This window comes from Platalea leucorodia (assembly GCF_965183815.1).
Source record: "Platalea leucorodia genome assembly, chromosome: Z".
NCBI classification, from domain to species: Eukaryota; Metazoa; Chordata; class Aves; order Pelecaniformes; family Threskiornithidae; genus Platalea; species Platalea leucorodia.
Genome location: NC_138858.1, coordinates 39,114,266 through 39,138,982, shown reverse-complemented (window position 1 = coordinate 39,138,982; position 24,717 = coordinate 39,114,266). Strand labels below are relative to the sequence as shown.

Sequence of the window (24,717 nt, the reverse complement as noted above, 5' to 3'; positions counted from 1 at the left end):
TAAGCACGTGAAGGGGAAAAGAATTAGTAATCAAATCTTTTGTGCTGTTTCCAAACAGGGACGAAGAGGCTTAGGTTCAGTCTTTGTTTGGGCATCTGGAAATGGTGGAAGAAGTCGAGACCACTGCTCCTGTGATGGCTACACCAATAGCATCTACACTATCTCCATAAGCAGCACAGCTGAAAGTGGGAAGAAGCCATGGTATCTGGAAGAATGTGCATCCACCCTAGCTACAACATACAGCAGTGGGGAATCCTATGACAGGAAAATAGTACGGTTTTTAATTTTTTTTTATGTATATGGGTTTGTGTTTTGCATAGTGACTTTGAGGAGAGGGAGAGAGAGCAAGCTCTTTTATACTAATTAATGGACTGCTTTAGAAAAAAATCATATGTGGGCAAGTTCATTTAGCCTCAGTGTGTTACTTGGTTGGAGTCACCAGCTTAGGTATCTGTGCATATTGCAGCCCAATGCAGTGCAGGTATACCCAGTTCATAGCAGATTTTTCCAGTCACCTAGTTGCTGCTGTCTCTGAGTGATGCTTTCAAAGATGCTATTGCCACTGCCACCAAAACAGATTTCTGTCATTACCAATATCTTGTAGCCCATCAGTAGGCCTGAGAACATATCCTCCTTTTCTTTTTAATCCAGTTATCAATAGTTTTCCTATTTGACACGCATGATATTAGCGGTTTTCCTACATACCTCTCTATTTTCTCAGATTAATTTTGATACAGTGTCATTCCTTTTTTACATTCAGTGATGGTCAGTTATTACTAATATTACTGCCTATTCCACCTAGCTGATTATGTAAGCAAGATTAAGCTCAGTGCTCATCTTTCCTGTATTGTTTCTCATCTCATTCCTAAACAGCCAGTGTCCATTTTCCATTATGTTCTCATCTTGGCTGGAAACGGATAAATTGTTTTAATTCTGTTTGATAATCTATTGATACCCTTAGCATTTGTATGCTAAACCTGCTTTTTCAAATTGAGTGCATTCAATATATTTTTCAATATTTAATATACTACTCCTTTTAACCTTTTAAACCTTTGTACTATGATTATTCAGGTTTGTTAATATTGTCCTCTTCCCAGCTTATTTGTTCTAGTGTATAACTTAGATATCTAAATTTCTTCCTGAACAGAAAATTTAGGGATTTTGGTTTTTGTTTTCCCCCCAGATGTTTTCTTAAACACCCATCTAACATTACACTCTTAGCAGATACCTCTCTTGGTGTCAGTGAGGAGTTAAAAAATCTTGCAGCTATGTTTTTTAATAGTGTCTGCCTTGTCTTTCAGGATTCTGGGATGCTGGCCATCCGTTCTTGGATCCTCCTTTATTTTCAGATGATCTAATTTTTGTTTTAAACTTGTTCTGAGGTACTTCTTCATTCCAGTAATTTTTCTGTTCTTAACTTGGTTCTCTCCACTGAAACCTTATCTCTCGTCCTGGCGTGTTTCTTGTTCTCCCTGATAAATAATAACAAAGAAAAGAAATTACTCTGTCTCCTAGCAGTCCTCACTTCTGTGATTAAATTCCCTCTACTGTCCTTTAAAAGACCTCACTACCTTCTTCATGTTTAAGTGAGACTGATACAATATGAGGTAGGCAGAGGCGGTTGTGGTTCCCCAGTCTGACTTCTTGCTTAGGCAAGTCTGTAGGACTTCCCTGAGTCCTTCAAATCCAGCAGTTGCTGTCAATTCAACAGTAATTTTCATAAATACAATCAATCTTGCTTTCAAAGTTTCCAGTGACAGAAAATCCACTTAAATTTAGGGCAAGTGGTTTTAATTACCCATTGCCATTAAAAAATTTCTCTTGTTTGCTATCTGAGCTCCTCTATCTTCAATTTCTAGGCAATTGGTTGTGTTACAGATTTTGGTGCTAGTATGAAGAGCACGCTGGTTGTCTTTCTCTCTACCCATGTAGCCTGATCAGTTAATCCCTTTTGATAAATGAAGGTAAGCTTCTTGCATCATTCTGTGTAAGGCATGTTTTCTTATAACCAACCCCTCTCCCATTTTATGAGTTTTGAGCACCCAAACTGGACACAGGTACTAGCAGTATCAGTACCAAATGCACAGGAAAATGTGTATCCATGAGTGCCAGCTCAGTTTGCCTCTTTTCATACATTGAGCCTGACTGAGATTTGTTAGCTTCCCTGTCATGTAATGTGTTCATCATTGTGTGATGTCCAACCTGCTTTCAGAGCTGCAGCTTCTCTTTTTCAGAGTTGGTGGTCCAAGGACAGATATGAAGGTAGTTATGGTGTGTTTATTGCACCATTTACCACTGGCTGTACTGGTTTAGTACTCAGTCCAGACCAGCCCTCATCATCACTTTCTTTAATGTTTCTCCAAGTGCAACATTCATCAGAAAGTGCTGGTGTTTGTTTTCTTCCAGGTCTTTGGTAAAAGCTTTAGGTCATATTAAGGCCAAGAACCGAATTGTCAAAGGCCTGATTAGAAACAAGGCTCATTTCTTATATGTGCTATAAGCATATATGTAATTTCTCTGCTTCTGAGTATATATCTGATTTCTTATATATGCTTACATTTTGAGACCTCGTAATTATCCCATTTTAAATCTCTATTATGTATCATGTACATTTTTAATGTCTTAAATTTAAATAATTTTTAAATTTTTTTAATGTGCAGTATCACATTATGTGCCATGTAGAATCCTGACTATACTACTTTCAACAAAAGTGGTGGCCAGAAAAAAAATACTGCAACACTTTGGCAAGCCCTCTTTTCCAGTAGCTTATGTTATCCACCATTAACTATACTACTAGTTAATGAATTTATTAATAATCAGTTTAGATCCTGTATCAGCTGTTTTACACTAGATAAAAACTTGGTAAATAGATGAAATTATTAAGGCAATACTGCTTACCCTTTCAAAATATTGACACTGCGGGTTTTCTTTCAATCTTCTGGAACTTCTCCAGTGTTCAAAGACTTGCTAAAATCAACAGTACAGTCTAGCATGTTCCCTGTCCAGCTCTTGTAAAAAGTCTTTGGTGCTTCCAAACTTTCTGATTTAAACTTGCTATTTAAAATATCTTTAAATAGGGATATGATTTATCATCTTTGTATGTTCTGAAAACTTAATTTAGATTTTTTTTCCAAAAAGGAACATTCAGTGAAATAGCCATTTACTATACACTGCTATTAATTATTCTGTTATTTCTGGACAATTAAAACAATATTGGTTTGGGGGTTCTTTTACTTCTGATGTATTTGAAAATAAAACATCCTTATACTTTATTCTGTTCTTGTAGGCTTCACCATTTGGCCTTTGTCTTTCCTTACTACCTCTATGCACCTTCTATCTTCTAATTTTTATTCATTGCTATCCACTTAATCTTTTATTCACTTTTATTTATTTATTACTTCTTGCACCTGTCAATACTTGTTTTGTTGACCAGTATATCCTTGCTCATTTTTTAAAAATCTAGTAAAATATCTGTATGTTTCTCAGTCCATCTTTGTAGTTTTCTACTTAGCTGATTTAATCTTTGTGCATTCCTCTAATTTTTTAATAGCTGTAGTTTTCTTGATGATTGTCTTCCATACTTTTGAATTAGCATGGACTTTCTGCTTTTACAGAATTACTATTTCATTAAGAGACCATTGCTTATTTCTCACGTGTCACTCCCTTATGACTTACACTAGAATCAAAAACACTTGGAGGTGATCTCACCTTTATTGTTAAAGACTTTCTTATGAACCATGAGAATAGATAGGTTTTTAGTTTACTGAAGTATAGTACCCATCGCTTCTAGAATTTATGCACTGTGCTAATATTTACAGGTTTATATTTTGTTGTAAGATTTTTGAAAGGCATACTTTACAACTAAAAGATTAATTATTATATATAGAATGAACGTACGTTATCCCATAATTAGGCAAACAATGAAGAGATTTTACATAAGCATTATTGTAAAGACTTAAAGATATGCCTCTTTAAAAATGTCCTTAGTTTGGAGTCTCCATTGGGGATCTGACACAGCCTATCAAAGATAAGTAAAAATAACTTTTACCTGAAATCCATCAATTCTGTAAGCACTGATTGCTTTTACAAATCAGATCCTCCATTCTTTTGGGAGCAATCCAGTTGCATATGCCAATTTTAGATTATTCCTACAGAGTGCATCATTTTGCAGAGTGAATGGTAAAAGCGTAAGTGTACTGAAGAGCCAGAACAATTAACCCAAGTCCGTTGATCCTTTGTTTACCAGGACTTAATTTACCCTTGCACTCTTGTGCAAAGCAAATTTGATGTTGCCTGTGCTGAGATTCACTGATCTCAAACGCTTGAATATCAGACCATAAATATTCCCTCCAAGAGTCTTTTTCCTGTACTATATTATCAGCTGGCTTCTGAAACACACAATCTATCTGAGGATGTTTTACTACTGGTACTTGGCATTTAAAGCCAGGCAAACCTGTTTGCCTTCCAGATGCTTGAAGTGACAAAGCAGAACAGTGTATAGTGGATGCAGTCAATAGCTTTCTGTTTGTGTTGCATGTAAACCAGTTATCCCCATAAGGGATAACAACTACGTGCTTCTGTTATGCTCCAGCCTGGCAAGAAATGACGTGAAATTGTGAAGCCAGCTTTCCTAACTGAGTATCAAGCAGTCCTTTCAACACACACACACACATGGAGACAGGGACATTGCTCTCACCTGTGTGATTCTCTTGCTGGTAGCCTGGTTTTGAGACCCATAATGTTAGCATCGCTATTCTCTTCTCCAACTTGTCTACTAAAATCCAGTTTTCCTAAACACCTATCAAACCTTTACCTTGGAAAGAAGTCTTGTTTGAAACAAGAACTGAACTAAAGACAGAACTGAAAATTTTGAGGACAAAGTTTTTCAACTGCTATAAAATGCTGAAAGAGTCTAGTGTAAAGAAGGTGTGTATTTTTCATTGTTGTACCACACATCCTTTTCACTGCAGCATGGCTCACATTTTTGTTTAGACTGCTGCTCCTTTTGGGTCAGATTGTCTTCATATCTTTCCACAAAAAGCTTAGAGCTTGCAGTAAGTTTAAAGGGAAAAATAACAATAGAAGAAGAACAGAAAGATTGTTATTAAATTTAAATTCTCCAAATTCTCTTATGCTTGTAAATTTATATGCAATATACAAATCAGCTATGAAGGGCTCAACTTCATGCCATAATATGAAAAGAGCAACAATATTTGATCAAGGCATATGGTGATTTGGTTTGTTGGACTGAGACTCCTATATTCAAAAAAGAAAAAAAAAATACTACTGCAGTAAATTGGAAGAAGTGACCTGGCGTGGGATTTGCAATCAAAATCAACTTAACTCATTCTTATTTATTGTCATGTAACTCAGAGCAAACTCCAATATCATGTGAGATTCTGCAATGTTGTAGTACAGAAATACCTATCCACGATTAAGGGACAGTGAATGGTTACAACTTTATAGTGTCATATTCCACAGTTCCTTCATATCTTTCATTGCAGTTCTTCAGTTTAATATCTTTTTTTTATTTTCTGTTTTTCTATCCAATATGTGCAGAATGTATTATAAGGTAGATGAACAAACAGTAACCAAATGTTAGGCACTCATTGTGTGGACTAAAAAGTCTTATTAAAATGTTTTGATTTCAGGATGGACTAATAGAAGCACCCACACCTTTATAAATACACAAAAGACTTTTTTTTTCTATTTCATTACTATGCATTTTTATAATTGCTTGTTACATATATAGGATGTAACATAATTTTAGATGGTTTTCTAGTCTGCGGGTTTTTTTTGGTCTTGTACAATGATAGCTTAAGAATATAATTTCATCTACGCAACTCTGTTTTCCATATGGAGCTTTTTTCACTGACTTGAACTAAAGTAAATGGAAGCAAATTCTGGCCTGAAATAATCTGAACTAACGATTACAGTTAAACACACACTGATGTTACCATCTTGCATGAATTCCTTGTTGCTCAGGGAAGGGACTCCAAGTGTCCTTGACTTCATGCTGTACCGAATTTTATTGCAGTAACTGCTAGCCCATTATGGACTGAGTTTCCAACCTTTGGATGTATTAACAAACCCAAAGCTTACAATCTTTTCACAGATGTAGCTGGATGTATGCCTTTTACATAGACTTTTAGAGAAAAGAAATAGAATTACTTTTCGGTGTTTTAAAGAGCAGCTACAAAGTGCCAGCAGGGGTATAGGCATAGGAACTCACACTCTGGGACAAAGGCAAATCAACAGTAGGTAAAGACTATAAAAATATACTTCTTTATAGAAGTTATTTCTCATAGCAGAGTGAATGCAGAAGTATTGGTTAATAATATACAGTTGTCAATATATTTTTTCCTATTATTCTCTTCTCTGCTATTTTGCATACTGTAGGACAATGCTGAAAGCATTCCCCACACCAGACCATGCAGCTCGGATAGGTTAAGCACGACCTAATATAGTTATCTGTATGGGCCTTTCATTTATCAAACATGTTGCACAAATGCATCACATTTCCTTTGAATTCGTTTTTCAAATTATTCCTTAAAGCACTAAGGAATTTACATATGAAAGTCCCTCACAGATACAATTTATAAACCTATTACATGACTTACCTTCTGAAAATAACCTCTCTACATACTGTTCCACCTATTTCTTTGTTTTCCAAAAAATGCCAATTCATCTGCTGAGTTTCTTTCTCTTCTAAGATATATTTCTGCCTTGCTGACTAGCTTCTGCTCTAAGCAGACCTTGAAAAAAAACCACAAAAAAAAATCTCCTGCCAGTTCTTAAAACACAAACAAAAACCTCCTCTTGTTCAGAAACTGTTTCAGGGTATCAAGATACACACAACATGGCACCTTCAATTTTGGGTAGATACAGATACACAAAGGATGTGAGAAGGAACAGTAGATTTTTGTTAAACCCTTGTCACTTCTAGGGACACAGGTTCATAGAAACCAACGTATCTTGAAGAACTGTAGTAGAAGGTAAAAAATGGTTCAATCAGTTCAGAAAGCTTATGTCATGAAACAGGAAATAGCAAGAAATGCAGAGCCTTGGGAGAGGAAGAGTAAGCATGTTCTCTGCTAAGGGAAATCCCGTTTTTGACCTTAGTCATTAACCTCCCAATCGGTGAAACTACAGAAAGATTGATGATGCAGCCTTAATAATGACTGTACAGAAATGGCATCTCCTTAATTCTTCAGTGCAAGTTGCTTCTGTAAAACTATTACAGTGAGCTTTTTCTTTAATAAATGTGTGCATTTTATGAAAGCTGTTGGACTTCTGCAGATGGCAGGTATTACAGTGCTTTGTGGTGACTCTATCATTTTTGTCTGCCTTTCGTCAGGGCATCTGTCCTAGGTTGCTAATTTCATGTTGATTAAAGTACGCCAGTAGCAGAAACATTGTCACTGTCTTCAGTCAAATCTAGTTGATTTAAAAGATTTAGAAGTGGATATAACTCATGGCCCTAGAAATATTGCATGGGCTCCTCTTGGGTAGTCTGGTCAGCATTTTCATAGATCAGTAGTTGTTACAAAGATATTTGAAGCGTACAAAAGTGTTGTACTCAACAAAAGATTCAAAAATTTCTCCTTTTCCCCACCCTATTGATCAGAATGACAGCTAATATACACTAATGACAGCTTCATGGTGCTGTCAAATACCACGTCCTTTTATTGTGATTAATGATGTTGCCCTCATGTGGTTCAGGAATTTGGGGGACTATTTTTTCTTCTTGAAACTTGCTCATTTGTTGGTGGTCCTGTACTCTTTTCTTCTCAGAGTAGACGCGACACTTCTCTGACAGTGAATCCATAGTGCTGAAAAACATGCCTCAGATCTTGGAGGTAATTTACACCTAAACATCCCAGCTCCTGTCAGTAACTTTCCTTTGAAATAGCTGAAATGGGATTTCTATTTAACAAGCTTTCCCTACACATTTTCTGCTGAAGTATTTGCTGAGTGAAAGAGAGGGATAAGGGTCTGTAGGTCAAACTGCTGCCATAACATCTGCTTAGAACAAGAGACAACACAGCCGAGTAAAGAGGTGTCATGGTTTATTGTTCTTGATATCTGTAGCTATAGGACAATAAAAACTCTGGAAGCATGTTCTTCCAGAGAATGAGAAACACAGATAGCACAAGGCAGTGTGCTTTTCACTGGATTGAGAGTGGCTGTCTCTTAAGGAAAAGCTGCTATGAGGACACATCTCCCTGCCTGAGGTCCTGTAGGCTTTGCTGCCCTTTGGTCCTCTGAGGAAAGCACCTGCTGCACCATTTTTTTGCAGGGGACAAGGTACCAGGCTACAAAAGAGAGGAGCATGTATTAGTCCCTTTTTCTGCCCTCTTTCCTGGCCTTCCTTCCACTCCTCACCACAGCACTGACCAATGTTTTTCCAAACGGGACACCTGAATCTTGTGTGTCTCTATTTGGGTGCATGTCATCCTGTAGTCATTGGCTGTGTTAATCCCACCTGCAAAATCACTACTTGCACTTGCACATATAGGCAGTGTAATGTTAGGGCTGTTCCTGCTGAAGTTTCATCTCTTAATATTGTCAGGGCATTTATGGAATTTGCATGCATAAATTTTTTCCAGCACTATTAATTTTCATTGTCTAAATTAATACAGAGTCAGTAGGAGGGAAGGCAAGAGATAAAGAAATTATATGAACATTTTATTTATGGGTTCAACTTTTAGCTGATGACAGATAAAAGAAATTGTTTAACAAGGTGTGCATTAAATAATAGGGAAAAAAATGTCCTTTCGAGACTTCATTGTTCTTGAATCTGGCCTTTGCAAGTTCAATAATGTAAGGATGTGACATTATAAATGCTTTAATCCATCTTTCTCAACTTCTAGAATCTTCCATTTTGTTTCACTTGCTCACTACTTCCTTTCAACAATCGTTTCCTGGGTGCTGTTAGCTCCTTCTCTATTACAAGTCTTTTGTGTTAGCTTGCATATGCTTACATGTGAAAACTTTCAGCAGCCTTATACAAATTATGTAATATGTATACTATGGAATATGGCTAATGCAGATGTGTGAAACCTATACCTCCTACATGCAATTGCTTGTATTCTGCCTAGGTGGGATGTGGCTGTTTTTTCAGATCATATTTTGCATATCTTTCAGTTTCAAAACTAGACGGGCATTTTTACATGCCCTGTGCTTTTTTGTGATTTTTCAATCCTCTGGTCCTCTCCTCCTCCCATCTTTGTGCATATCTGTGTTGCAAATGAAGTATGATACTAGTGAATTAGATGAAATGGAGAAATAATAATTCTGTATACTTAGGTAAGAAGCTGTGTAAGCAACTTCTCTGCCCCTCAGGCAGATATTTTATGTCTACTAGTGAATGAATCTCAGGGATCAGCTGAAATGCTGAGAATAAGGCTTGGCATCACAGGTCATTCACTACCACCTTCATGGAGGTTTGCATGCTGGGGACTGCTGTCTGCTAGTAACTGTTCTCAAGTCCACATGGGTTTTGCTTGAGCTTCTGTTAGGTAATAGTGACTTCTTGTCTCTAATGCCTTGCTCTTGCTAGGAACAACTTCTTCAGAACGAAGGGCTTGGATTAGAATCACTTTAGATTAACATTGGCTGAAAGAAGCAGAATTTAGAATAAACACATTTGTGTGTGTGATTTACTGTCTTACAGAAAGAATCCACCTAAAATTCATTATGAGATAGGAACATCCTAACACTTGAGTAGAAGGCTGTGCCTCTGGTTGGTATTGCACATTATAGTTTATACATCCACCTAGATTACACAGAAAAATATGTGGCAGCATGTAATTAAGCAATACATAACCATTTAAAACTGCAGTTAACTGATTGGCTGGTGATGTCTAGGCCAAATTTGTCATTACATCAGGATTTTCCAATGAATTGTTGCTAAATTTCATGTGAATTATTGTGTAAGGCATGAAGCAAGGATTAAACACAGTACTTAGCATGACCCCAACTGTATTCTATTCTTTCACATACTTACACTCTGACTTCAGGAAACTTAATTAACCCCTCCATACCTCTTTTATAGTCTCTAAAATGAGCATAACCAGTCTATATATAGGGAGCACTGTAAGATTTAGTTCATTCCTGTTTGTAAAGCACTTTGAGATTCTTGGATGGAAAGTGCTCTGTAAATGCAAATAGAAGGACAGAGTTCTAATTGTGCAGTTTTAAAATCCTCTGCAGGTTTTTCTAATTTATAAGTCTTTTTGTTGATCATGCCATAAAAAAAAATGAGACTAACATGTTTTCAGTGAGATACAGAGAACACTTTTCCAACTTCACAAGTGACTTCAAGCTCAGAAGATGTAATGTCATGTATTCAGACACCCTTTTTTTTTGCCTTTCCTTGCAATGAAAGAAGGAAATACCATCTATGTACATGCTACTCATTCAAGCAAATGAAGCCTGTTCTGATTTCTGAAGCTGTGTTCTAAATTTCACACATTCAATTTCTTCCAGATCACCACAGACCTGAGACAGCGTTGCACAGACAGCCATACCGGAACCTCAGCCTCTGCACCTATGGCTGCAGGCATCATTGCACTGGCACTGGAAGCAAAGTAAGATCTGAGTTATACTCTGGAAAAAAAAAAAAATAAGCATACGAAAAGATCTTTTTCACTCATCCAGCATCTTTATCCAGGGATCTCAAAGTGCTTTGGAAATTTTGTTGTAGGAATTCACAGTACCCTTCCAAGGGTAGGAAAGATCCGCGTGCTTATTTCACATGCAGGAAAGCTTACACCATGGAAATGACAGCAAAGTACTCAGTGTTGAAATAACTTGAAACGGTGTTGAGCACAGGTAGTTTCCACTAAATGATGTATGGGATCCTCACAATGTCTTGCAGTACCCTCACAGTGCTGCCCAGATACGCTGTACTCTGCAGTCTACTGTAGGTCGCCTCTTGCATTTGTCAGGCTCCGCTTAGCAGTGTCTGTTCTTGAACATTGAAGAAAGTTTGGGGACGGTGTTAGGCTACTATGAACAGCAATTAATACAGTATGAAAAATAAAAATTCTCAACTTCTGCATGCTGACAAAAGTCTGTTTTTTCTAATGGGTTAAGTTCCTCACCTGTAAAAACCATGGACAGTGTACCTCCATAGTCTTTTTACCTGTAACTCAGAAGAGTTTCCGTCTTAGAAGCATTTTCTCCGCTGCAGGATTTTGTTGTTTGTGTCTAATGTATATCTTTAATGTACTTTATGGAGCAGCAGAAATGCTGGAGATTTATCAGGGAAATCTGTATTTCAGAAGCTTTTGCATTGCTTTGCACTGCATTGGATAAGATTTGCAGGTCTAAGGTGGAATGCTTTACCCCAAATCCTGATTGAAATCAAAAGTTTTAAGTGCTAGGAGATTGATTCTATTAAATTCTGAAGAAAACCGGTTTCCTCTGGGGTCAGCCAGCTCCTTCAAAGGAAGTAAAAAATTTGCACACGATAGTTATTTCAAATTGTATGTAATTCATAGCAGCAGAATTATGTTTCCATCTTTAATGTTGCTTTTTTGAAGAAATCATGGGCCAATATTGAACACAGAATACTTTTTTGCTGTTGAGTTATAGTCATGAGAATAAGGGTTAGTAATTGAAGAACTGACATAATCTTAAGTAGTGCAGTGCTTGCATCATTATAATTAGATTTGCTTAATGTAGTCATTAGAAACAAAGGTATTTTGAAAAGTTAATCTAATGCTAATATTTTTTTAGAAATCTTTTTAATGTCTTTTTAATCTCAGTTTTAAAATCCTTAAGTTCATTTTAAACAATCTGCACATGCAGATAAAATTGCCTGTGCATAAGTTTCATTCTGCTGAAAGTTTTTCTAATTATTTCTCAATGAAAGGAGGTTGCTTGTAATTTATGGTTTGTATTTTATATGATATTTTGTGTGAATTTTCTAACAAATTATTGTTGTAATTGAAAGTTTCAAAGAGTTAAAGCACATAATACCTACAATCAAGCTATTGCTGATTGTGACATCTTAAAACACACTAAGAAGCTTACACTTTACACAGCCTTTTTTCAAGAGATTCAGGGTGAAAATGTATTGATTTTGCGTCCTTTCAGTTTCTGTTCAGTTTCAGTATCTGGAGGGTTCTTACTTATTTCCAAATCTTAGCCTATGCATTTGCATAGATCCAAAGGAATTATATTAATATTATCATAAATGTGGTTTTCCTCATTTGTATTCCATTCACTAACTTTTCTCTCCTATGTGTACTTACAACCAATTTTCTGAACACAGCCACCATCAAGAAATGAAAGAAAAAATTTTTAAAAAAAAAGGAAACTAGGGAGATAAATATTTTCAGGTTTACCATGCTGTTTTTTCCCATACATTAATGCAGTCCTAGAGTTGGAGAAACCTTTGGCCTTGTGAAGTTATAAATTATGAAGTAAGGCCTTTAATATTACAAGGAGATCATATCATAATATATTCAATTTTAATGTCTGGGATTTGTTTGTATGAAATCTATTCGAATTACTTTAAGCAGTTTCTGAATGGTAATTCTTATTTATTTACCTGATCTGAAAATTCAGATGGTATTTTCACCTGTGATACCTGCCAGTTTAGGTGATCCTAAATAAATGCTAGGAATTAAAGTACACAAAAAGAAGTTTTGAAGCCATTTTAAGTATTTTCTCCAATACTTTTAAGATATATGGCGTGTAAAGGACACATAATATTGTGGCTTAGCATAACGGCTTACTGGAACTAGTTTGCATTCAAACAGAGTTTGCGTTTACACAGATTCTTCGTTAGATTCCATGTTAGTGCCTGTGCTAATAGCACTAGTGTTTATATGAGATTTTTTAAAAAGACTAGTTGGAAAGGGGTTTTGCAAGGTTAATTATGCTCTTCATACAACAAGCTGCTTAAAAATTGGAGCACTTAGTCCTGAAGACTTCTTGAATATGTCTGTAATAATGTATACTTTCATTCCACTTTGTGCTGAAAAACACAACAAATTATACCGTGGAAGGGTTTTGAGCCTATGAGGTCGGTTTTCCCCAGTAGCCAAGTTCTGTTCCTGGGAGACATTAGGAAGTGAACAGAGCACTAGTCTGGCCTGGATAGGAGTTAGAACAGCCAAGAGGTTGCTTCAACTCACACGCAAAGGCACATTAAAACAATGGAAAATGAGCAAGACAGATTTCCACTCCAACCTGACACCTTCTTTCTTTGATAAGCCTCATACGGTAGTATCGGCAAATAGCTGATGGAGGACCTCTTACCTGCCTACTGATTTAAGCCCTCTACTTAGCTAGTTTTTCCAACTGGGATCCACTCCTGAAATCCTGGCAACAAATCGTTTTGGGGTGGTGGTCTGCTTACTACCCCAATTTCAAATAATGCGAACACATCTTTTTTATGAGTTGCATTTTTGGTCCAGTATTTGAGTATCAAGTGGATGTTTTTCTGCAGTAACCAAAGAAGTGTAACTGAGTTTCAGACTGGTTGTTTGGAATCCCCGAGGGTGTAATGCAGAAATGTAGATATGCAACAACTGTCACACAAAGACAGACATCTCTTAATCTTCACATTCTATGGTTTTCTTATGGTATTCAAGTGGTTAATTGTTTTATCTGATGGTTCCTAGTGTATCTAGTATCCTGTTCAGGCTCTATGAATAAACACTTGCTTGTGTATTGCACTTCTTAGTCATTATATAAGGTTGATTTTTGCTAATTGTCAACCAGAAATTATGGGTATAAAGTATAATTGATTTAGTCAGCAGAGGCAGCAGTCTTCTTACTAAAAATAAACTATTTGCATTGCATAGTACCATCTACTGTTGATATCAGAAATACCCTTTCTTATTGATGAAAGGTTTGCATTTGGGATTTGGGCAAATCAGAGTCAGGAGAAAAAGTATGCCCACATTTGTTCCAGTGGGCATTGTCACATGCTCCTTTGGAGAAGACAAATTTTAAAAAAATCTTATGTTGCTGGCGGAAGAATACGTTATACATCCCCAACTGAACTGCATGCTTCACTATCTGTAAGCCAATGCATGTTTTCCAACCCATGGTATATAAACTGCAGTTACATGAGTAAAAAGTAGCACCTGAAATGGAAGTATTAATCTGCTATGTTTCTACTGTGTGGTATACTCAGTGGTATTGCTTTGGGGAGAGTCTATTTTCTTCCATGATTCTCTTCACATGAGCCGTATACTTCATTTGTCTTTGGCTACGTGAAACCAAAGCTAGAACAAGGTAGTGTTGGGAAGAGATAAAGCATATCAGTGAATTCTGATACCTATGATCCATTCAGAAAAGTGACTATGCGTCGCGTTCATCTAAAAGGTACTATAACCGAGTGTAATTACTGAGATGAAATAAAAATGGAGTTCACATTGCAAGGGGTCAAGGATGTCAGAGGAAGATACTTTGGGTTTCTGAAAACTGATCAGATACTTGCAATACTTCCCATATTGACTGATTTTCTTACAGAAAGGAGAAAAGCAGTATACTGTCTGACAAGGAGCAGTTTTGGATACAGAGAACATATTTCTGTGCCATCAAAGTTATGAGGAGTTTGCCTGTTCATAAATATAGTCAGAGGCTAAAGGTGATGAGACAGTTGAGGTGAACTGTGGAAGTCCCGTCAAGTGACCTCCTTATGTAGGCTTCCAGTGTAAGAGAAGGAGAGGTTATCTTTTAAATCTATTAGCTTTAGTTAGGTCTTTGCTCTATTGATTGACTGCCTATTATAAAAGGGAACACTAGAGTGTGTGAGTTAGAAATCATTTTGTGAATCTTTGCATTTTTGGAATACCTTTAAAGTAATGCTCTTAATGGTGAAATATTTGAAAAATGTAAACATAAATAAATGCTTAATTTAGAACCTGTTTTTCTCTTGAGCTTTACCCACCTGTGCCACTTATGCAATTTCAGTTATTATATTGAGATTGACTTGGAAGTGCTTTCCTGAATTCAAGTTGCCCAGTGTTTCCCATTTTAAGGTCCTGTTTTCAGTTACATGTAACTTTGCCAAGGAATAATCATTTGGTCTGAAATTTTCCATGTAACTTGCTTTAAAAAGGTTTCAAGAAAATTCCACCCAGACATTTCTTAAACTGAGTCTAGGTTAAAAAAAATGTTTGACTGGGATAATTTTTAACTTTTTCATTGAGTTTTTACTGTGTCTACGCTTTGGAGGAACAGCTAGAAATAGAACAAGTGGATAGCCGTTCTTCTGGTGCCAGGGCAATGCCTTTCACTTTCACAAGCTTTTCAAAAATTTCAGTTGGCATGTGCTCAGTTGAGAGTTTTAAGAGTTTGGCAGCTTTATCCCCCATAGTTTCTTGGTTCTCCAAGTGCTCCCCAGCCTCAGCTTTTAGAGGCTGCTTAGGGTTGTCTCTGAAGTTGCCGTTAGGGGTGCTGCTGGCTGTTCACCTTGAGAGCAGGGAGCCCATCTACTTTTCCCTGTCTGTGTTCTTGCAGCGAGAGGAAAACGAAGATGGAAGAGGAGCAGGTTCACTGGATTGCAGTCTCCCTGCAGTCTTTCTTTTAAGATTCCTTGCACCACGATGTCGTAGCTCAACTATATTAAAAGTGAACAGTATCACTGGACTGGGCAAATAGGTCAAATCAATAGCCTGGGTACTATGCTAATCATAATTGCCTGCATTAATCTAAGATAATGTAAGGCTTCCTCACATGCACAGTCACAGCTGGTTCTAAAATTGGCAACTGACCCAAGGTTTTTGTTGCTGTTGCTTCCATGCTGATGTCCCTCAGCAGACTGTGCGCGCTGTCTTTTTGGCAGTCCCATTCCATTCTTCCTCTAGAGAAAGCACAATAAGGGATGTGATTCAGGTACTTCTCTCTCAAGGGACTTCTGCTCAGAAAGTCATCATTATCAACCTGCAGTTGGGCCATTGATTTTTTTCTCTTTGGCACTTAGGATTTTCTGTCTCTGGGAAAAACATGATACTCTGTAGGCTCTGGAATCTGCCACCACTGAGTGCACTGCAGATTTGACACAGGTACACCAGAACATCATTGCTGGTGGATGTATGGCTGCTTATCCTGCTGTTCATCTAAAGGAATATATCTGTCATGTCATATCACAACTTGTCTGTATTCTATCCTAAAAAACAATATGAAGATAATCCAAAAGATGGTTGTAGCCAATGCAAAAGCCTTCAGACACTGACTCATGAAGAGACTAGGATGGATTGCAGAAACTATGGAGATGCTGCAGGAGTATAAACTGAATGACATAAATTAGAGCCAGACATAAACTGATAAAGATGATGGTGTACAGGCAAATGCTATTACCTTGAAAAGATGGTGAAAAAGCTATAGCTTTGACTGGAAAATGCTGATTTTGTAGAATTTGTGAGCTTAAGATGTTTAAGATTAATGTGTTTAAAATATGAGTGATATACTGAAGTTATTTAGTGACTGTTGAAATGGACGGATCCAGTGTGTCTTTTCACAGTGAAACTTGGCAAATATCAGGACAGTTCTGAATGTAATTGGTTTAAATTACATGTTCTTAATGGGTTTTAGTCAGCAATTTGTTTTCAGTTGTGTATCATCACTGCTCTTCTTTGTCCAGTACCTAAATTAAGCTATTAACAGAAGAAGAGGTGGAATATGACAATTAGCATAAAAGGCAATTTTGATCCTAGAAAGATATTTTCCCAAAATTTCATTAATTGCAGATCTCTTTAGACATAGGTCTATTGCATATGCCATTAATACTACTAATAACTGACCTTTGACTTAGAGTATTTTCAGTTGCCATTATCTTTTTAAAGGGATTGTCATCCTTAGCAAGGCTTAGGTTTCTTTCAAAGGGATATCATTGGGCAAAATTCAATGCGAATCAGAAATTAGCAGGAGAAATGACACATTTCTGACAAGCAATCTGGAACCCAGAAAAGAAGGGTGAGCAAAGAAGGAACTGAGAGCTAACTCTGAAGTAACCAAATAGTTTTGTTTGATATACTAGTTGAATGAACAGTGGTTTACCAGGTCAGAAAATGAAAAAGCCACTAGAGCAGAAACTTAAGTTACGTTTACAGGGAAAGAGCTACATGCTGATCAGCAAACACGTCTTTACTTTTCTAGCAGGAAGTTAACAATATTATTTGCAGTGTATATGACAATTAGAACCTGTAAGGGTGTCAGACATGTCAAAACCACGTGTTTTGTTTGTCCGTGTGTATACATGACTGGATTATTAAACACTGGGGTCCATTTTTGTATCTTCTCATTTTCAGGAATGAAATGGTTATGGTGTAGACCATTTAGACACTTACTTACACACAGGATAAGCACAATTAGAGGCTGTCTTCATGCCTCATCCCTCTTAAAATTCTGCAACAGGCGTCTTCACACTGACTCTTTATGTGACCTGGGAAAGAAGAATGTCTCCCATTAACATAGATAATATTCCTGTTCATGAGGCTATATATTGGAGTCATTAGGACAGGTAGTAGCATTGTAGATCTCATGGGACAATTCGGCTGACTTGTGAGTGATGAGAATGTGTGAATTAACCAGGCAACTGTTTCTTATGGTTTTTTTAATAAATTTATCATAAAGCCCTTAAGGGTGGCGTTATGCAGAAATTAATGAGGAAAATTATCTCCTACTGCTCTACAAGATGTCTAGGGCACAGAGACTCATTTTTATAGCAATAATTATCCATGTCTGTTCTCTCATAGCCAGGATTTCCAAAGAAGGTTATTTGATATTTCCAGATTGAATGGTGATCCTCTTCATAATCCACCCTGTGATATTGTGTTTTTCCTTAATTCTTTGGAGAAAAGTTTATTGTATTCTTCCAGCAATTCTCATCAGACTCTGCCATTTTGGCAAGAAATATTTTTTCAGATAGGCCACCTTTGTCAGATTTAAATTGCTGGTTATGAAGATAATGTAACAATCATTATTCATGTTGCTAAATATATCATTTTGCTAAAAAAACCCCAAAGTTTCACCCTATTTGTTTATTGCATTGAGTGATATTTTTGCTAATTGTCTCTTTTGCACCAATTATTTATTCTGAACAGTTATTTTTGGCACAGTATCATTATGCAAAAGGATAGAGCCAGAATTCTTTACTATTTCCAAGATTAGCCCAGTTGTCACTAGGGAGACTACTTATGGAATGAAGAAATCAGATTTGGCCAAAAATTATGATCTACTATTTCTAAGCAGCCTGTTTAAAGATAGGGTTAAATAAATCTCAAATGAATGTTACTGTAATATAATTTATTTGTTTTATTTAATTTTTTCTCATTTACCTTGTTTCATAAACATTTTGAGAAGCCTGAGAGAAGAGGGCTGTACCTTAGAGTATAACTATTAGTTAAGGACACAACATTCATTATTTTTTGGCTGCTGTACAAGCACTTTTGTATGTAATTGTTCTCACTTCTGCTTATTCTGGTTTGATTTTGAGTATTGTCTGGTATGTGTAATCCCAAGGCAATTTCAGATGAGACATTGAAAAAAAATTTTCTGGAAGGAAATTGCCCATTTTTTTGAAATCAATCCATTATCAAGCAGAGTTAGTACTGTTCTTGTTAAAGCATTTGTTCATTTCAAGATGTTTAGCCATTAATTCTTCTGAGGTTAATCAAGTGGTAAATCAATTAACATCAGTGACATCTTGTCTGGATCTGGGGCCCACATGGCTAGCAAACAACTGTTTACTCACTGAGGATCCAAGTTTAACATGTTTTACAAATATTTGACCAATTCTGTGATTTTTCCAGATGCTTTAAAATTGGCTGCTAGACTATGTTGTTTAAAAAAACAAAACAAAAAAATCCCTCTTCTTTCTCCAAATGAACTGCTATTTTGACATCATTCCAGTCTCTTTCTTTTTTATTCTTTTTTTTTTTTTTTTTGTTAAAGTTTCTGAAAAAAAATATGGGCAAACAATTGCAGACCTATTTTATTTCAAATGAGGTGTCTACTGTAGAGAGAAAATTTTAATCTGGCAATAGCTCAATTCTTAGTATAGTGAAGGTCCTATAATAGGCTACAGAAATTGGTTTGAATACTGTTCTTATGCTGTTAAATCTCTTAGATATAAATATTCCCAAACTGCCATTCCTTGAGAAGACAACATAAAAATCTTATGAATTATACACTAAGCAAGCAGATTTGGAGGTTGCATAAGAGACAGATTGATTTAACTATATACCATGTTGTGTCCAGGAAATCAGACCTTTCGTCAAGGTTTTCTACACCAGAATTCTTTCTTACATTATTTTTTATGATTAGATAAGGATGGTAGATAAAACAGTGAATGGCCCGGTTTTCAAGATCTGCCGTGATTATTGTTTTTAGAAGTAAACCATGATTCTGAGACATAATCTCATTTGCTGACTGAGCAACTAAGACCAATTTATGAGTGGTTAGTATTATCAAGTAAGACTACTATATCTTTACATCCTTTATCTAGGCATAGTTAGATCCACCATTAGATCCATCGTTCCTCTTTAAATAATCAGTTGAGTGTGCCCTATCTTGAATCTCTCCTTGAGAAGTTGAGAGGAGTGTTTCAGTGCCTTATTTTTCACCGGTAGCATGGACAGCTTGCTTTATAGAACAACAGATTGTTTAGATTCCAAAGAATGCAGCTCTCGGGATTCCTGGAGGTCTTCCTGAAGGCCTGAAACATGTTTTTCTAAGACTTTAGACAGGCTCCCAGTGGAATTCCTGAGCTGGTATAAAATCATACTGATTTTTTTTTCTTGAAGCATGTTACGTGACTGTCCAAGCATACCCTATCTTACAAACCCTTAATGCTCCTTATATTCCGTGACATTTTTTTCTTTTTTTTTTCAGTCATTTTTACCAGCTCAGCTGGATAAACAATTACTGTCATTCTAGTCCAACTGTCTAGTGCAAGAAATTCCACTTTAAGAAAAAAAATGTATCTATGGGCATATTAATGCTTTAATAAATGCTCAGAGACAGAAGGCATCAGCTCTCCTTGAAAAGAACAGAATAATTTAAACATGGGAATACCCTTATATATTGTAGACAAAAACAGAGAGAAATTAAGTGGCCAGGAATTGGTACAGCTTGGAAGAAATTACAGAAAAATCTGGCTACAATTAATAAGAGATTCACTTAAGAATCATCTTCCTTCTTCAGATTATTCCATTTCCTCCTCCTGTTTCAACAACGAGCATAGACAGGACTTTCTGTGTTGACTCTAGAAGAATACATGCTGCTTCCTGTCGTGTCCCAGATGTAGATAGAAACGTGCTAGGTTACGTCAGCGTACCCATGATCCACACATCTACTGGGAAGTGTTCTGTAATGGAAAAGATACAGTCAGAATTAAAATCATATTACTGCAAAGGAAATGAGAAAAATATGTATGGTTAAATGGTTTGGTCCTTGTCTTTGCATTATTCCTTACAATCTTGTTACATAAAAGAAGTCTGACATTTTTAGGCAACTCATGCTTGTTTTCAAGCATATGGATGATAAGGCTGTTGGAAAGTAAAATGTGTAAAAATCAGTTATGTGTGAGTGAATGTCCTATATGTCCCAAGTTTTTCTGTCCTGTATGGAATTATGGACAATGGTTCTGAAATTGGTTTTCATTTTCAGTAATTCCACCAACCTATGTGAACTTCTATTGGTTAATACCCATGAATATATGTCTAGGAGCAATTTTTTCTATAAACAAGATGACCACAAGTTTACAATAACTTCTGCATGCCTGCTGCCTTCTCCTAAAGCTGCAGCTTGTGGAAGCTGAAATTGTCACCTAAAAACCTAAACTGATGCATCTTGAATGAAAAAGAAAGTGCTTATTTTTTAATAGATTATCACATATATTCACTGATTGCTTCCTCAAAGCTTGATTTCAGCTTGCAGGATAAGCAGGATTCTACTTCCATACTTAAGTGCCATAAAGCACTGGTCACTCAAGTATTTCCAAAAAGATATTCTCTTGACAAAACAAGTTCTGGAAGATATGAAACAATGTGTGCAGGATGCCAATCCACACAACATACACTTGTGTACATCAAACAGAGAGATGATTGAGATTTTTCTGTGTCTTCCACTGTCAGTGGGACTTAGAGAAGAACAAGATATTTCTGCATGTTTGTTGTTATCCTGTGTCTGCTTCCCAAAGAAATTTCTCATTGAAATTTCTAATAACTCGACTACGTGTTGGTTTAAGAGTGTAGAGTCACTCCATGTAATGGCAATGTCCCACTCACCCCAGAAAGCAAGCCACTCACTATCACCCATGTGTTGACCTTCCCACACTGTTGTGGCTGTTGCCTTGGTGTAGTTTGTACCTGCAAGTGGAAGCAGAGCCCAAGTATCGTGCCCTAAAGATAAGTGCCAAGAATGTCACTTGTCTGCCAGCTTAACTGACTTGTTGGTCTGAGAGGCATGAGAGCATGCACTAAGGAACTGAATCAAGGTTTCCTAGGTTTTCAATGACTGTCTAGTCCTGGACAGTGTAGATAGCCAATGCTGGGTCTGATAAACTTCATTCTGGTCTATCTTCATCATTACAATTGAGTGGATTTGTGCAAGTGAGTGCAGTAGGGGCAGCTAATGATACTCTGATAATGATATTAAGTGACTGGTGGTGTGCACTGCAATACTTTTTACCTCTTCATTATTTAGTGGCTCAGTTTATCATTCCCTCTACTAAACTGCATTTTTAAACGGGATACTATTCATCTTCTTACAGATGATAGAAAACTGAGAAATTGGAAGGAGAAAGAAAAAATACCCCAATTATGGCCATGCACCTTTAGATCATCTTCTAAGGAAAGAAATTCTCCTTGGGATGGATCTAAGAGAAACAAGAAAACTATACTCCCTAAAGATTTGATCTAGTCCTGCAAGATAAATGGGTATTAATGTCATAGTGAGGATGCAAATGGCATCTTCTTTCACCTTCCCAGTGAAAAGGTTATTAGGAATCCCTTAAAGGAATACACATCTGTGCAATCAGGCAGTTGCTCTGTAACTATTCACATTCAGTGCTGGCTGCTTGGTCTTCTTGAAGAATACACATAGACCTTCAGTGAATTCCAGGACTGGGGGTAATAGACAAATTAATAACAACAGAGGCACCTGAAATAGCTTCAATAGGAGCTGAAAGTCTAAAGGAATTGCAGACTGGAGCACACAGTTAGTAAGATTTAGTAGAGCTTTTCAGCAAGCCAACATTTTACATTTTTTACCTTTGCACTGGTCAAGGTAGATAACATAGAGTAGTTGGTGGTCATACAAATTCCCTCTGTGTGAAGCATACTCCTCAATCTATCCTTAAGTTTTATATAATAGAATATTATCATATATCATTATAGTCTGCTTAATGCAAACCTCCCAGCTGTATAAATAAATTCATGTAGTAATTCTGTAAAATTAGGACGCATTCTTTTGAATGGAGCAAAGGAAAGCAGAGAAGAGAAATTAAGGTTGTTTTGGTTTGGATATTTTTTAGCTTGCATGACCTTGTATTCCTACATTCTGGTAAAATATGTCTGATCTGTGACTTTTGTCTTTCCCCTTTTTCATAGCCCGTTTCTGACCTGGAGAGACATACAGCATATTATTGTCAGGACTTCACGTGCAGGACATCTGAATGCTAATGACTGGAAAACTAATGCGGCTGGTTATAAGGGTGAGAGCTTCCTTTCTTCTTTGTCATCAGAGGCAGCATATTATTTGATATTTTTGAAGAAGAAATAATCTCAAGTAGTTTGTTTGACCCTATGTTGTTGTTGTTAAGTCCCAGTCTGATTGTCAGGCTCGGGGAAGGTTTGTAATGATCCCAAGGGCGAAATTAAGACACAAACGAGGTCATATGCCGCCAATCAGACGTTTTATTGGGTAAATATAAAAGAGTAAAGTGATAGGAAAGGCAGGAAATATTAGGAGGAAATTAAGCAAGCATTCAGAGAGATAAGCAAAGGATAGTCACCACCATGGATCCAGCGGTGTCCCGTTGGTCCTGTCTTCAGTTTTCGGTGGTGGATGGCCACACTCGGGTTTCATTGTGCCGTCTTTTATCTGGTGTTGGAGAGGGAGTTTGGCCTCTCGTTTCCGTTTGGTTACCCAGGGCAACATCAGGTACCCAACACATGCACATCTACTGGTGGGGCAAGCAGCCTGACCGGATACCAGTTGGTGTCCTCTTCTTGGTGGTGCCTGATAAGCCAAAGAATGGCCTGCTGCTTCAGCAAGTTTGCACAGGTTTCCTTGCCAGATGGTGGTACTTGATAAGCCAAAGAGTGGTCTGCCCTCGGGTCTCGTCAGACAAAAGAGTGGTCTACTGTCTGGTCTTATCAGATAAACACACAAGCAAGCTTTGAGACAATTGTTCTTAACACCAGTCTCTTACAGTTGTGCATAGTTTTGAGACTTTTCAGGCTCCAACTGAAGGGGCCTATCTTCTCTTTTAGAAGGAAAACCTCTTAGAATGACTAAACCCAAAAATAGCAGCTACAAAATGCATTGGCCAGATCTTCTTAGTCCTTTTCAGTCCTATTTCATGCACTGCTGGCAGAAAACTAAGTAAATTGGTGTTTTTTATTTTTCCTTGTATAGCTAGTATTCTGAGAAAATAGTCTAGAGTTGAAGATACAGCAGTTTCTGGATTCAGACCGTGTTTTCATTCAGAATTGTTGACAATTTTGATTAAAAATGACAACACAGTATTTTCAAATTTCTGTTTTATATGATTCACCTGACATTATTTATATTTAAGATTTCTGTCAGATTTAGGATAAAATCAAATCTTGAGCTATCAGGACTTTTAATGGGACAGAAATCATACTATTCAGTCAGTTGTCATGTAGGTTTCTAAAATTTTGTACAGTCTTGTAATTTTGTATTAAAGTTACATCTTTTTATCGTTATTCTCTTTTGTAATGCAATCAGAGGTAAACATTTGTGCCATTAAATAAGATGCATATTTTCAGGATGGGTTAAAACTGGACCTTGAATCCATACAACATTGTATTTCAACACAGATTGGCTTCTGATTCCCATTCACTAAATTCTTACTGCTTTCAGTTTGGATTGCATCTAAAAAAAACCCCAGAATTTCTGGTTCTCTTTTCCTGAATTCCACCCAAGACTGCAGTACTTCTTTTAAGATGAGATTTGAACTGTTTTGTGCTAGGATCTCCTGAGAGAAGAATGTAATATACAAGAACCATCAAATCTTTACCCTGGTTTCACTTTAAAACTGTAGGCTAGCTTTAATCTATTTCAGATCAAGGCACTGCTACCATAGAGCATCTTTAATATATCATTCTGACCTATGACATTTCTGCTGCAATGGAATAGAAACCAAACCAAAAAAACTTTCATTTTTTGATCCAAACCAGGATCTAACTACACACGGTAGACTTAGAAATGGGTATTTGACTCGAACCCCCTCATCACATGAAGGTTCTGACATTCAAGAGCCTGGTTTTGTCCCACTTACAAGCGCATGCCCACACAGAAAAACACATACAGTGAGAAACAGATACTTCCTTAATTGCAATAACATTACAGTATTTGTTATTGTGAAACATCTCCCAGGATTTAAAAAGTTTTGGCAGGAGACTATGACTGCATTATCATTTTGCTGGAGCTATCTGAAATTCAAACAATGCTTTTCAAGTAGCATAAAGTAGAGTGTTTTTTTTCCATAACTCACTT

General features: G+C 36.8%; 1 protein-coding gene across 1 annotated transcript in view; it reads left to right on the top strand.

Annotated features, from left to right (window-relative positions):
- Window positions 1-24,717, top strand: part of PCSK5 (proprotein convertase subtilisin/kexin type 5) — a gene marked incomplete at its 5' end in the record, with an annotated part of 193,704 nt that overhangs the window by 122,305 nt on the left and 46,682 nt on the right. Inside the window, 3 exons of the mRNA XM_082335751.1 lie at window positions 59-271; window positions 10,492-10,592; window positions 22,584-22,687. Of these exons, the coding sequence (XP_082191877.1) occupies window positions 59-271; window positions 10,492-10,592; window positions 22,584-22,687 (418 nt within the window). The remainder of the gene's footprint in view (window positions 1-58; window positions 272-10,491; window positions 10,593-22,583; window positions 22,688-24,717) is intronic.